This window comes from Manihot esculenta, chromosome 3 (genome assembly GCF_001659605.2).
Source record: "Manihot esculenta cultivar AM560-2 chromosome 3, M.esculenta_v8, whole genome shotgun sequence".
Lineage (NCBI taxonomy): Eukaryota > Viridiplantae > Streptophyta > Magnoliopsida > Malpighiales > Euphorbiaceae > Manihot > Manihot esculenta.
The window spans coordinates 28,150,914-28,163,226 of NC_035163.2; the positions used below are offsets into that span (position 1 = coordinate 28,150,914).

The following is a 12,313-nucleotide window of genomic DNA, read 5'->3' on the forward strand; positions in this document are numbered from 1 at the left end:
TCTGCTCTAGCGGCCATAAAACTCCCATCATCATTTCAGATTATACAACCGAAGCCTACCGAACCTCGTTGCAAGCTTAAAGAGGTATCAATGTTCGCCTTGATCCAACCTTGCGGTGGAGGAGACCAAACCGGGCAAGCCGAGTCGACAATGGTGCTTACTGATGAATCGACACGGGCTTCTTTCTATTACTGCAAAAAATTTAGAGCCATGAAGAACACACCACTTGCAGTCTGACCCTGACCCTTCCAAACAACATTGTTCCTGTTTTGCCACAAAGCCTATAAGATCATTAGCATAAGGGAGGCATTTTCCACAGAAGTAGAAGAGAAGGCTAAAGAAAACCACTCATTTAGTGAGGATGCAGAAGGCGCAGGCCAACCCAACGGCGAGCTTAATCAGCAGCTGCGGCAAAAGGATCCTTTCATAATTTTTTTCAAAAAACTTAATGTTTCCTAAAATATTATTAATATTAAGTACACAAAAAAATGTCATTACAAAATATTGTATTTCTTTAATATAACATAAGCGTGTGTGCATAAGCAAAAATAAGAAAAATTTTTAAAATTATTTTTTTATATATTAATTAAAATTAGTATGAGTCACGTGTAAAGCATAAGCAAATTCCTAGTGGGTTATATTTTGAAAAAAATGATTAAATGTGATCATTGTATATATATATAATAATTAAATATTAATTATGGGACACTTTTGCAATATAAAAATTTTCTATATTTAAAAATTAACGGAAAGCTTGATAGCGATAAAGATATCTCATTCTTATTAGTAAAACTGATAGTGTAATGGAGAATTGTAATTTCATATTTACTCTTTGTGTATATTTAAATTAGAGTAAATTATATTTTAGTATTTAGATTTTAATATTATTAAATTAATCTTTTAATTTTTAAAATTAAATATTTATATTTTTATATTTTTATTCCGTTCAAATGGTATATTTTTTAATATGTATTTTAAATAAAATAAAAATATAAAAATTCAAATATTTAATTTTAAAAATAAAAAGATTAATTTATTAATTATATTAAAATTTAAAAATTAAAATGTAATTTATTTTTTAATTTATTATAATGAGAATAATTTTTTTGAGATATTTGTTTTATTAGAATCGATAACCTCTTTATATTTTCTCTCTCAAACACCTCTCAACTTTATTTTTATTAATATAATTTTTCTCATTAATTTTATAATAATTAATTACTGTAAATTTAAAAAAATAATAAAATAATTTTAAATCTCAACATTAATTTGAATAATAATAACAAAATTTTCTTTTTTTTCTATAAACCTTTTTTATATAAAATAAAAATATATTATCAGATGTGAAATCTGTCGGTACATTTACTAGTAAAATATATTATTGATGTTAGTGATACCAAGTGCTAGACGTTCAGACAAGAAGACAATAGTTATTATTAATGATCTGGGTCCAAATATTGACTTCTATTTCCACGTACATAAAATATAAAACTTCTATTCGCACTCATTGCAATGGAGAGGGTCATGACATTAAAAGTTATTTTCAGTTGATAGACTACCCAAAATGATGGGGTACTTAGTCTTGTGGCAACTCAGGTGTACGTGGCATTATAAAAAACGTGAGATTGGAGGAGGACATAACAAAGAAGGTGTTGTCCATACTCATGCAATGCAAGTAGCTACAGTTGATACTAGAAGAGAAGCAGTGATGGATGCATATCGAAATGATGGATGCATATCGAAAGGGGCTGAACGGACTCAATGACAAGCAATGGGCTAGTAATACTAGACATGTTAAACTCTCATTAGAATACTAATAAGAGGTTAACAGATAACTAAAAAAATTTTCCTTTGATTATTAACATAGGAGCTTCCCATTATATGACAGGAACTAAGACTTTTTTTAAATAATTTACATGACATTGTACCATGTTTCGTCGAATTACCTATGAGTTATTGTATAAGAAATTAGTTATATTTAAGAAAATTATTAAATACAACCGTTTTACAGACAAATGATTATATTGTGTAATATTTTTATATTTAAATATTAAACGAGAAATTTGATAGCAAAGAAGGGCATCTCATCCTTAACTATGTAACTCTGTACACTCTTGCATATATTATTAGCAATGATAATAGTAAAGTATCCTTTCTATGATCATGTAGTATCAGAACCATACGATTTTAATATTATATATAATAAATATAAAATAAATGTACTTTCAATATAAAATTTAAATTAAAGACTATACATTTATTAATATAAAATTTTAGAAACTATATTATAATTTGCTATTAATTTTTTCAAATTCAATTTAGTATTTTTAGTTATAATTATAATAAATTGAAAAATATTTAATTTTTATTATCCAAAATTTAAAATTTTGAATATAAATATGAATTACCGTAAAAATATATATTTTTTATTTAATAGGTCTTTTGAGAAATAATCCTACATGGTATGACACGTGAACTATAAATTTTTTTATCGAAATTAATTAAAGTAAATGATTAAAATTGAGACAAATGTGAAAAAATTAACTTTATTCTCCAAGATTGTAAAGTTACAATATAAATATGAAAAATTAAAATTCTTTTTATCCAATAAGCCAAAAAGATTTTAATCTCAACCTATTAACACTTTTTTCTTTACTTTTTTGGTTAAAAACCAGGAAAAGAAGTAGGAGGTAGAGATGGCAAGAGAGAATGGATTATGGGAGTAATGAAACTTTATCAAGCTTTTTTAAGGGTAAATGTGTTATTATGAATAATTTTCTTACGTTGCTTATTTGGACTCGATTAATTATAGATTAAAAAATTTTTAAAATATAAATAAATGAGTTTCATCATAAAAAAATAGATAAAACTCATCTTAATATCTTTACAGCCTATAATAAATTAGATCGATCTAAAAATTTTCTATTTTTATTTTAATAAAAATAAATTATAAAAATATTTTAATGTAATAATAAACGTATAGGATATTTAATTAGCGGATTAGGTCAAATTTTAGAAATATAGAGTAATTATATCCCAAGTTACAAAAAATAAGCACTCCTACAATTAACATCAAGACATGATTTGTCAAAAATACTACCAACTTGACATATATATAGATTCTTACCATACAATGATATTTATATATATGGAAGGTTAATTACATAAAAAAAATTTTTAATTTATATAAATAAGGGTACACTCACTTTTCTTACTATCCACCAAAGAAACAAAGCAAAAATAGAAAAACCCTTTGATCATAGACTGGGTGGAAATAATGTTGTTGATGTTAGTGATGTCAAGTGCTGATGGTGCAACTGATTTGCTTTTTGAAAAAATAAGGACGGTAAACATCATTAACAATCTGAGTGCAAATATTGAACTTAATGTCCATTGTAAGTCTAAGGATGATGATTTTGGACAACAACAACTTTCTTACAAAGGTTTTTGATATTTCAAATTTCATCCTAATTTTTATTTCATCCTAATTTTTGGGCAATCACTCTCTTTTACTGATCTATGAATTGGAAACAAATATTCGTTGGATATTTAGGTGGATTCGAAAGACAATTTGAAATGTGTTATTTGTCAGTGGAGTATACAAGCTAAAGGTCCTTGCATGTTGAATGGTACTAGTCAAAAGTATGATATTTGTTTTCCATGGAATTCATAGTAATTTAGATTTGTATTGTGCTTTTCTTGTATCTTTAAGTTACAATTCTCCCATTTTCTTTTTTTTTTTTTTTTCAAACACCTCTTAGTTTTTACTGTATTTTTTTTATTTTTATTAGTATAAGTTTTCCTTATTTAAGTTTATAATAATTAATAACTGTAAATTACAAAAACATCATTAAATAATTATAAATCTCAACTTTAATTTGAAATATAGTAACCAAATTATATTATGAAATTCCATACTATTATAAAATAAAAAATATTATTAATAAAAAGATTAAAAAAAAAAACTTAAAATCGGTTACATGATGTATTTATTATGTTAAAAAAATAAATTTTTATATCCTTTCAATATATTAAAAAATATATTTAACACAAACATACATATTGAAAAGTTTAATTTGCATTAAGTAATAAAAATAATTAAATTACTGGTAAATATATAAATTTCTAATTATATAATTATAAGTTACAAATTATTTATTAATTACCCTATAATAAATAACTATTATTCTCAAGTAAATTACCATATATTAAAAATTATATGAACATGTAAAATTTATTTTTATTTAAAATAAATTTATACTTTTTTAATTATTAATATCCTTTCATAATTTTTTTCAAAAAACTTTATTAATTTTAACTAAACAAAAAATGTCATTCCAAAATATTGTATTTCTTTAATATAACATAAGCGTGTGGATATATATATATATATATATATATATATATAAAGTTTAATCCAAAAAAATAAGAAAAAATAAGAAAAATTTTTAAAATTATTTTTTTATATATTAATTAAAATTAGTAAGAGTCACGTGTAAAGCATAAGCAAATTCCTAGTGAGTTATATTAAAAAAAATGATTAAATGTGATATATATATAATAATTAAATATTAATTATAGGACGCATTTGCAATATATATATATATATATATATATATATATATATATATATATATATATTAATTATAGGACGCATTTGCAATATAAAAATTTTCTATATTTAAAAATTAACGGAAAGCTTGATAATTCTTATTTGTGAAACTGATAGTATGGAGAATTGTAACTTCATATTTACTCTTTGTGTATATTTAATTTAGTTTAAATTACACTTTAATTTGTAAGTTTTAATATAATTAATAGATTAATTTTTTTAATTTTAAAATTAAACATTTAAACTTTTGTATTTTTATTTTTAAATTATTGGTATTTGAACATGTGTTTTGGATGGAAGAAAAATATAAAAATTTAAATGTTGGATTCTAAAAAATAAAGAGATTGATCTATTAATTATATTAAAATTTAAAAATTAAAATGTAATTTATTCAAATAATTTCTTTGAGATATTTGTTTTATTAGAATTGATAACCTCTTTATATTTTCTCCTGCTTTTTCATTTTCTTTTTATCAAACACCTCCCAATTTTATTTTTATTAATATAATTTTTTCTCATTAATTTTATAATAATTAATTATTGTAAATTTAAAAAATAATAAAATAATTTTAAATATCAACATTAATTTGAATAATAGTAACAAAATTTTTTTTCTTTTTTATGAATTTTTTTATATAAAATAGAAATATATTATCAGATGTGAAATATCTGTTGGTACATTTACCATTGAATGTAAAATATATTTTGAGCTGGGTTGAATTTATAGAATTTAATAGATTAATCCAATCCATTAATTATTAATGTGCAGGTTTTAGTCATTTAAATTGTATACAAATCAAAAAATTAAAAAAAATTGAATACAAACTGAATTAGATAAATAATTATTGAGAATTAATTAATTTAGATTTAATGGATAGATTTTATTGGATCAATTAAGAACTATGATACACTCATAAATTTAGTCTGGTGGTAAGTGCATTTAAATAAATCTGAAAAATTCCATATTCTACTCTCTTAATTCTCGATTCCCAATTAAAAAAAAAAGAAAGAACTATAGTGAAATTAGATGTCTGTATTAATTAAAAATGATGCATCCGTTGAAAATTTTATCAAGCAATTTTTCTAAAAATAATATATTTATTGAATTAATTGATTTTGAGACGTAAAAGATTTTTTCTTTTTAGGAATTAATTGCTCACACTACGTTTGCTACAAGCTTATAATAATACGCGTTTAGAATATAACAAAACTAAAAAAATCACAAATAATAATTCTGTAATTTTTTAAGAGAAAAAAGAAAGAATATATAAATTGTAAAGTAACTGTTTAAAATATATATGAATATCTGTTTGTGGCTGTTGGAAATATATCTGAATAACTGACTAGTAGAATGGTGTTTAAAATATATAATCTTTGATGTATACTATTGATGACCTGAGATCCAGATAATAGGGTTTTACAAGGGTTTTTGTGAACTGAGAAAAACTTAAACCGAGAGGAGAGTGTTCCTCCCCTTTTATCCTTTTTCTTTGTCTGTCAATGACGTGTAACAACCTTACCGCCATTGGATCACCTGTCTTTGCCATTCTGATACGGTCGTATGAGAATATCAAATATTTTGCTTCATGCATAACGGCCATTTAATTCTCCTCTGGCACGCATGCGGAGGGTCCCACCAGATGGATGGGCTGGCCACCTTACTTCTTCTGGACCGGGCTGGAAGAGGAGATTAAGGCTGAGTTTAGAGGAGGTCTGATCATTGGGTTGGAAAAGGCAGGGTCGGCCTGATTAAGAAATCTAAATGGAGCCCGGTCTCAAAACTGAGCGGGCTGGCCCTGGCTCACGCGGGAGACTTAGAAGCCGTCATCGTGGGCCTGACCTTAGACCGGGGTAGTGAAATCCAGCGGTCATCAAATATAATTCTATTAATTTTGAAATCTTTCCAAAACAATTTATATTTAATTTAAAGTTTTTCATGATATAAACACTAAAAAAATCTTATAATCTTTTTATATGATATTTTTTCTCTTTTCTTTCTCATAACTTATTCAACAAGCTATTTTTATAACAATATGAATCTCTATTAGAAGCGGCCTACCAAATTGTACTGACCTATCGTGGTTTAAGGCTTGATTTGTGTGTAAATATTTTTTTTTCTTTTTTTTCTTTATCTTGTGCAATTTTGAAAATTTAGTTTGTATACCGTAGCTTATGCAGTTTGATATTTTGAGATTTTCAAAATAGAGGTGAACCTAATGCATATATTGTCACATTTTTATCAATGAAAAGGAAGCAAGGATTTCCATTCCTAAATTATGTGATTCATTCTCCATTTTTACATGGTATTAGAGCTATGAAGGTTGAAAAGAAACACGGAAAAAATTCAGGAACAATAAAAAAAAAATTTTATTCAATAAGTAAAAAACTTTTAATCTCAACCTATTAACACTTTTTTTCTTTACTTTTTTAATTAAAAATCCGGAAAAGAATTAGGAGGTAGAGATGGCTAGAGAGAATGGATCATGGGAGTAATGGAACTTTATCAAGCTTTTTTAAGGGTAACTGTGATATTATGAATAATTTCCATACTGTTGCTTATTTGGACCCGATTCATCATGGATTAAAAAATTTTAAAAGTATAAATAAGTGAGTTTCATTATAAAAAAAAATAGATAAAATCCATTTTAATATCGTTAGACTCCATGATGGATCCGGTCGATCTAAGAATTTTCTGTCCTTTCATATTAATAGAAATAAATTATAGAAATATTTTAATGTAATGATAAACGTATAGGATATTTAATTAGCGGGTTAGGTTAAATTTTATAAACGTAAAGTAATTATATTCCAAGTTACAAAGAATAAGCACTCCTAAAATTAACATCAAGACAAGAGTGGTAAAAAATACTACCAACTTGACATATATATAGATTCTTGCCATACAATGATATTTATATTTATGGAAGGTTAATTATATAAAATAATTTAAAATATATAAATAAGGGGACACTCACCTTTCCTTTCTTATCATCCACCAAAGAAACAAAGCAAAAACAGGATAACGCTTTGAGCCTAGACAATGTGGGCAAAAATAACGTTATTGATGTTAGTGATGTCAAGTGCTGTTGGTGTAATTGGTTTGCCTTATACACAAATAAGGACGGTAAACATCACTAACAATCTGGGTGCAAATATTGAACTTAATGTTCATTGTAAGTCTAAGAATGATGATCTTGGACAACAACAAATCCCTTACAAAGATTTTTGGTATTTCAAATTTCGTCCCAATTTTTGGGGAACTACTCTCTTCTACTGTTCCATGAATTGGGAACAAATATCTCATTGGTTCAATATTTACGTGGATGCAAGAGACAATCCAAAATGTATTATTTGTCAATGGAGTATACAAGCTAAAGGTCCTTGCAGATTTAATTGTACTAGTCAAAACTATGATATTTGTTTTCCGTGGAATCCATAGTACTTTAGATTTTTATTGTGCTTTTCTTGTATCTTTAAATTATAATAAAATAGCTTGCCTCAAAAATAATATTATGCTTTCTCCCATTTCCTTTTTTTTTTCAAACACCTCTTAGTTTTTACAGTATATATATATATATTTTTATTAGTATAAGTTTTCCTTATTTAAGTTTATAATAATTAATAACTGTAAATTAGAAAAACATCATTAAATAATTATAAATCTCAACTTTAATTTGAAATATAATAACCAAATTATATTTTAAAACAAATTGTTTGTCTTTGCTATAATTATTTTAAAAAGGGTCTCATACTTGAACAAACCACATAAAACTCATTTAGATGATGATGAGGGTCTTCATCCTCCAAGTCTTGAATTTTAGTAACATATGAATCCTACATGTTCGCAATTGCAAGGGTGCATTCAGTATTGGGTATGTGATGCAAAGGGGTTACTCTTCAGCGGCAGCTCTAGCCATATTATCTCTTTGGTTTGTGTCAATTGGAGGCTTAGTTGGTGGTGAAATGAGGTCTCTTCAATGCGGAAAGGGGATGGGGCAAATGGTTGAGAGACTCCCGAATTGGCCTGTTTTTGCAACTTAGGTTGTGCTGAGTTTTCACCCGGAGAAAGCCCCCAGTCCGGTCGGATTCAAGGCCCACTTTTGTCAGGTCTGTTGGGGAATCATCAAACATGATGTGTGCAAAGCTGTATCTTGCTTTTCTCAATCTTTTTGCAGTCTTCTCAATTTATGGATCAAACTGAATTCTGCTATTCTCAAATCTGGTCATAAAAATAAAAATAAATACGGCGCCAAAATTTGACGGGTATCGAATTCGTCAATTTAAAATTTACTTCTATTTTCTTGATTGATAAGAACTTGTAGAGTATCGATCCCACAGAGATCTTAATCCTATTTAATTTAGATGACTAAATTGAGTAGTTTAATACAAAAAACCAGAAGAAGAGAATTTTTTTTTATGAGAGTAGTTTTGTCTTGGGCAAGCCAATAAAAATAATTCATGTTATCATCTATTGTTTGGTTATAGTGGTCAAAAACGCAAATCCCACCAATTTTTCCTTACGAACTTAAATTAATTCCTAGTTAACTAACAACCCCAACACGCATGTAGATACCCAAACTTGATTAATAAAAACACACGTTTTATTTAAATCAAATCTGCTAATTTCTTAATATAAACTAATATGTTAATTACTGCTTGTTATTAATCCAATTAAATAATTACGGATTTAATTATATTAATTAGCTATAAGTTATTTCCCAGGAGATTCAATAGGCCTCTTCAATTATCAAAAAAATAACAATGGAGGTGGTGTTTCTCAAAATCAAAAATTGACAAAAAATAAAAATAAAATGAAAAGAATTGAAGTGCATAGCCTCACAATTTGAACAAATTTCAATTTAATTTAACTTTCAACTAAAAATAAATATTTAGCATAATAAAATTATAACAATTAAGTAAAATAAGAAGAAAAAAAATGGAGAAGAGAGTGGGGACAACAAGAGAGGAAGTGAGGGTGAGAGATAGAATATGATTTTTTGAGTTTAATATTAGGAGCCTTGGCACAAAAAGGTAAAACTTAATAATTTAAAATAAAATCTACTGTTCCTATCTTATTTCTATCATAATCTTATTGAGTTTGATTCAATTTGACCCAATTTGAAGCTGATTTTATCATTGTTTAGGTGGCAAAATCTATCTCCACTTCGTCTTGGATTATAAGTTTGGTTAAAGTTGTAACCTCTAGTGTGACCTATCCAAAATTAAATTCAAATTAAAATTAAATATTTATATCAAAATTAAATTCAATTTAGTATTCTTGGTTATAATCATGACAAATTGAAAAATATTTAATTTTTATTATTCAAAATTTTAAATTTTAAATATAAATATGAATTAACATAAAGGTATGTATTTTTATTATTTAATAGGTCTTTTGAGAAATAACCTTACGTGGCATGATACGAGTAAATTAAAAAATTTTTAATCAAAATTAATTAAGATAAATGGTTAAAATTGAAATAAATGTAAAAGAATTAATTTTATTGTTCAAGATTGTAAGTTTAGGATATAAATATGAAAAATGAAAATTTTTTTATCCAATAAGCTAAAAAAATTTTAATCTCAACCTATTAACACTTTTTTCTTTACTTTTTTGGTTAAAAGCCCGGAAAAGAAGTAGGAGGTAGAGATGGCCGGAGAGAATGGATTATGGGAGTAATGGAACTTTATCAAGCTTTTTTAAGGGTAACTGTGGTATTATGAATAATTCTCTTACTGTTGCTCATTTGAACTCCATTCATTATGGATTAAAAAATTTTATAAGTATAAATAAGGGGATTTCATTATTAAAGAAAAAAAAAGATAAAATCAATTTTAATATTTTTAGAGTCTATGATGAATCAGATTGATTTAAAAAATTTTAATCCTTTTATATTAATAGAAATAAATTATAGAAATACTTTAATATAATGATAAACGTATAAAATATTTAATTAGTCGGTTAGATCAAATTTTAGAAACGTAGAGTAATTATATTTCAAGTTACAAAGAATAAACACTCTTAAAATTAACATTAAGACATGGATTGTCAAAAATACTACCAACTTGACATATATATAGATTCTTGCCTTACAATGATGTTTATATATTTGAAAAGTTAATTATATATATAAAAAAAATTTAGCTATATAAATAAGCAACACTCACCTTTCTTTTCTTATCATCCACCAAAGAAACTCGAATTTTGAACCCGCAATTCACTATCCCTAATGAAAGGCCATCGTCTCATTTTCTCCTTTCTCTTCTTTGCCGCCGTTGCTTTCGCGGCACTGGTCGGCGGTTGGCAGCCTATAAAGGATTTGAAAGATCCGAACATCGTAGAGATTGGAGAGTACGCGGTAAAGGAATATAATAAGAGAGCGAACACCGATCTTATACTGGTGAACGTGGTGAAGGGTGAAGAGCAGGTGGTTTCGGGGATGAATTATCGTCTGATATTGGCGGTGACAGAGGGAAAGGCCAGCAAGAAGTATCAGGCGGAAGTTTGGGAGAAGGCGTGGGAGAATTTCAAGAATCTAACGTCGTTTGAGCCCGTGAAAGAGTAATTTTGTTATTTTAAGGATTTAATAATAAAATAAAATAAAATGTATTTCTTAATTTCTATTATTTTGTTTGCTTCACTGTGATTAATAATCTCCAAGAAAATTTGTTGACCAATAAACAAGAGAGCTTGTGCCCTTTTAACGTCTGAAATTTCTTCTCTTTTCTTTTTTTAAATTCTGATTAGCATTAAGTTTTACTTAAAATTGCATTAGTTCTTTAAGCCACATATTGGAACTGGCCTTGCTCGAACTGTCGATATATGTTGTTAATCGAAATTTATAGTATCACTATAGTTTTTTAAAATTTCTGGCTGCAGTGAAACTGGAATTAGAATCGAAATCAAACTGGAATTAGAATCGAAATTAAATTGAAATTATTTGGAACTAAAGCCATTTCGTTTTAAACCAAAATCAGTGATTTTGGGATTTTGGGTCATGGTTAGGTTTAATTTCATCCATAAGCTGAATGCGGATGAAGCTTGGACAAGGAAAGATAGGATGGCTTTGAGCATAGACAATATAGACGGAAATAACGTTATTGATGTTAGTGATGTCTGTTATTGATATGACTGGTTTGCTTTTTGAAAAAATAAGGACTGTAAACATCACTAATAATTTGGGTGCAAATATTGAACTTAATATTCATTGTAAATCTAAGAATAATGATTTTGGACAATAACAACTCCCTTATAAATATTTTTGGTATTTCAATTTTCGTTCCAATTTATTCGGAATCACTCTCTTCTATTGTTCCATGAATTGGGAATAAATATCTAATTCATTCGATATTTATGTGGATACAAAAGACAAATTGAAATGTGTTTTTCTGTCAGTGGAGTATACAAGCTAAAGGTCATTGCAGGTTGAATAGTACTAGTCAAAAGTATGATAGTTGTTTTCCGTGAAATCCATAATACTTTAGATTTTTATTGCACTTTTCTTGTATCTTTAAATTATAATAAAATAGTTTGGCTCAAAAATAATATTATGATTTCAACCATTTTCTTTTTTTTTGCAAACACCTCTTAGTTTTTACCGTATATTTTTTTATTTTTATTAGTATAAGATGGCGGGCTAGAGTTCAAAATTCTTCATAAGTTTAACTTGTCCATACTTGGGAAGCAAGGCTGGCACATTA

The 12,313-nt window shown here is 26.4% G+C and overlaps 2 protein-coding genes across 2 annotated transcripts; both read left to right on the plus strand.

Annotated features, from left to right (window-relative positions):
- Positions 1–7,652: 7,652 nt before the first annotated feature.
- LOC110611664 (S-protein homolog 5) lies at positions 7,653–8,813 on the plus strand. The gene is made up of 2 exons (XM_021752049.1): positions 7,653–7,989; positions 8,788–8,813. Exons 1-2 carry the CDS (start codon positions 7,653–7,655, stop codon positions 8,811–8,813), a joined length of 363 nt encoding a protein of 120 aa, XP_021607741.1.
- Positions 8,814–10,777: 1,964 nt separating this feature from the next.
- Positions 10,778–11,411, plus strand: LOC122723383 (cysteine proteinase inhibitor 5-like). Its single transcript, XM_043955521.1, has one exon. The coding sequence runs from the start codon at positions 10,843–10,845 to the stop codon at positions 11,176–11,178; it is 336 nt and encodes a 111-aa protein (XP_043811456.1). The 5' UTR covers positions 10,778–10,842; the 3' UTR covers positions 11,179–11,411.
- Positions 11,412–12,313: the final 902 nt, after the last annotated feature.

What these genes read in the sequence shown, in the direction of transcription:
- LOC110611664 (XM_021752049.1), top strand. Translation starts at nt 7,653, where the DNA reads ATGTGGGCAAAAATAACGTTATTGATGTTAGTGATGTCAAGTGCTGTT. An exon ending in ATGGAGTATACAAGCTAAAG is followed by an intron (nt 7,990 to 8,787) that starts GTCCTTGCAGAT and finishes ATCTTTTTGCAG; the next exon opens with TCTTCTCAATTTATGGATCA.
- LOC122723383 (XM_043955521.1), top strand. Translation starts at nt 10,843, where the DNA reads ATGAAAGGCCATCGTCTCATTTTCTCCTTTCTCTTCTTTGCCGCCGTT.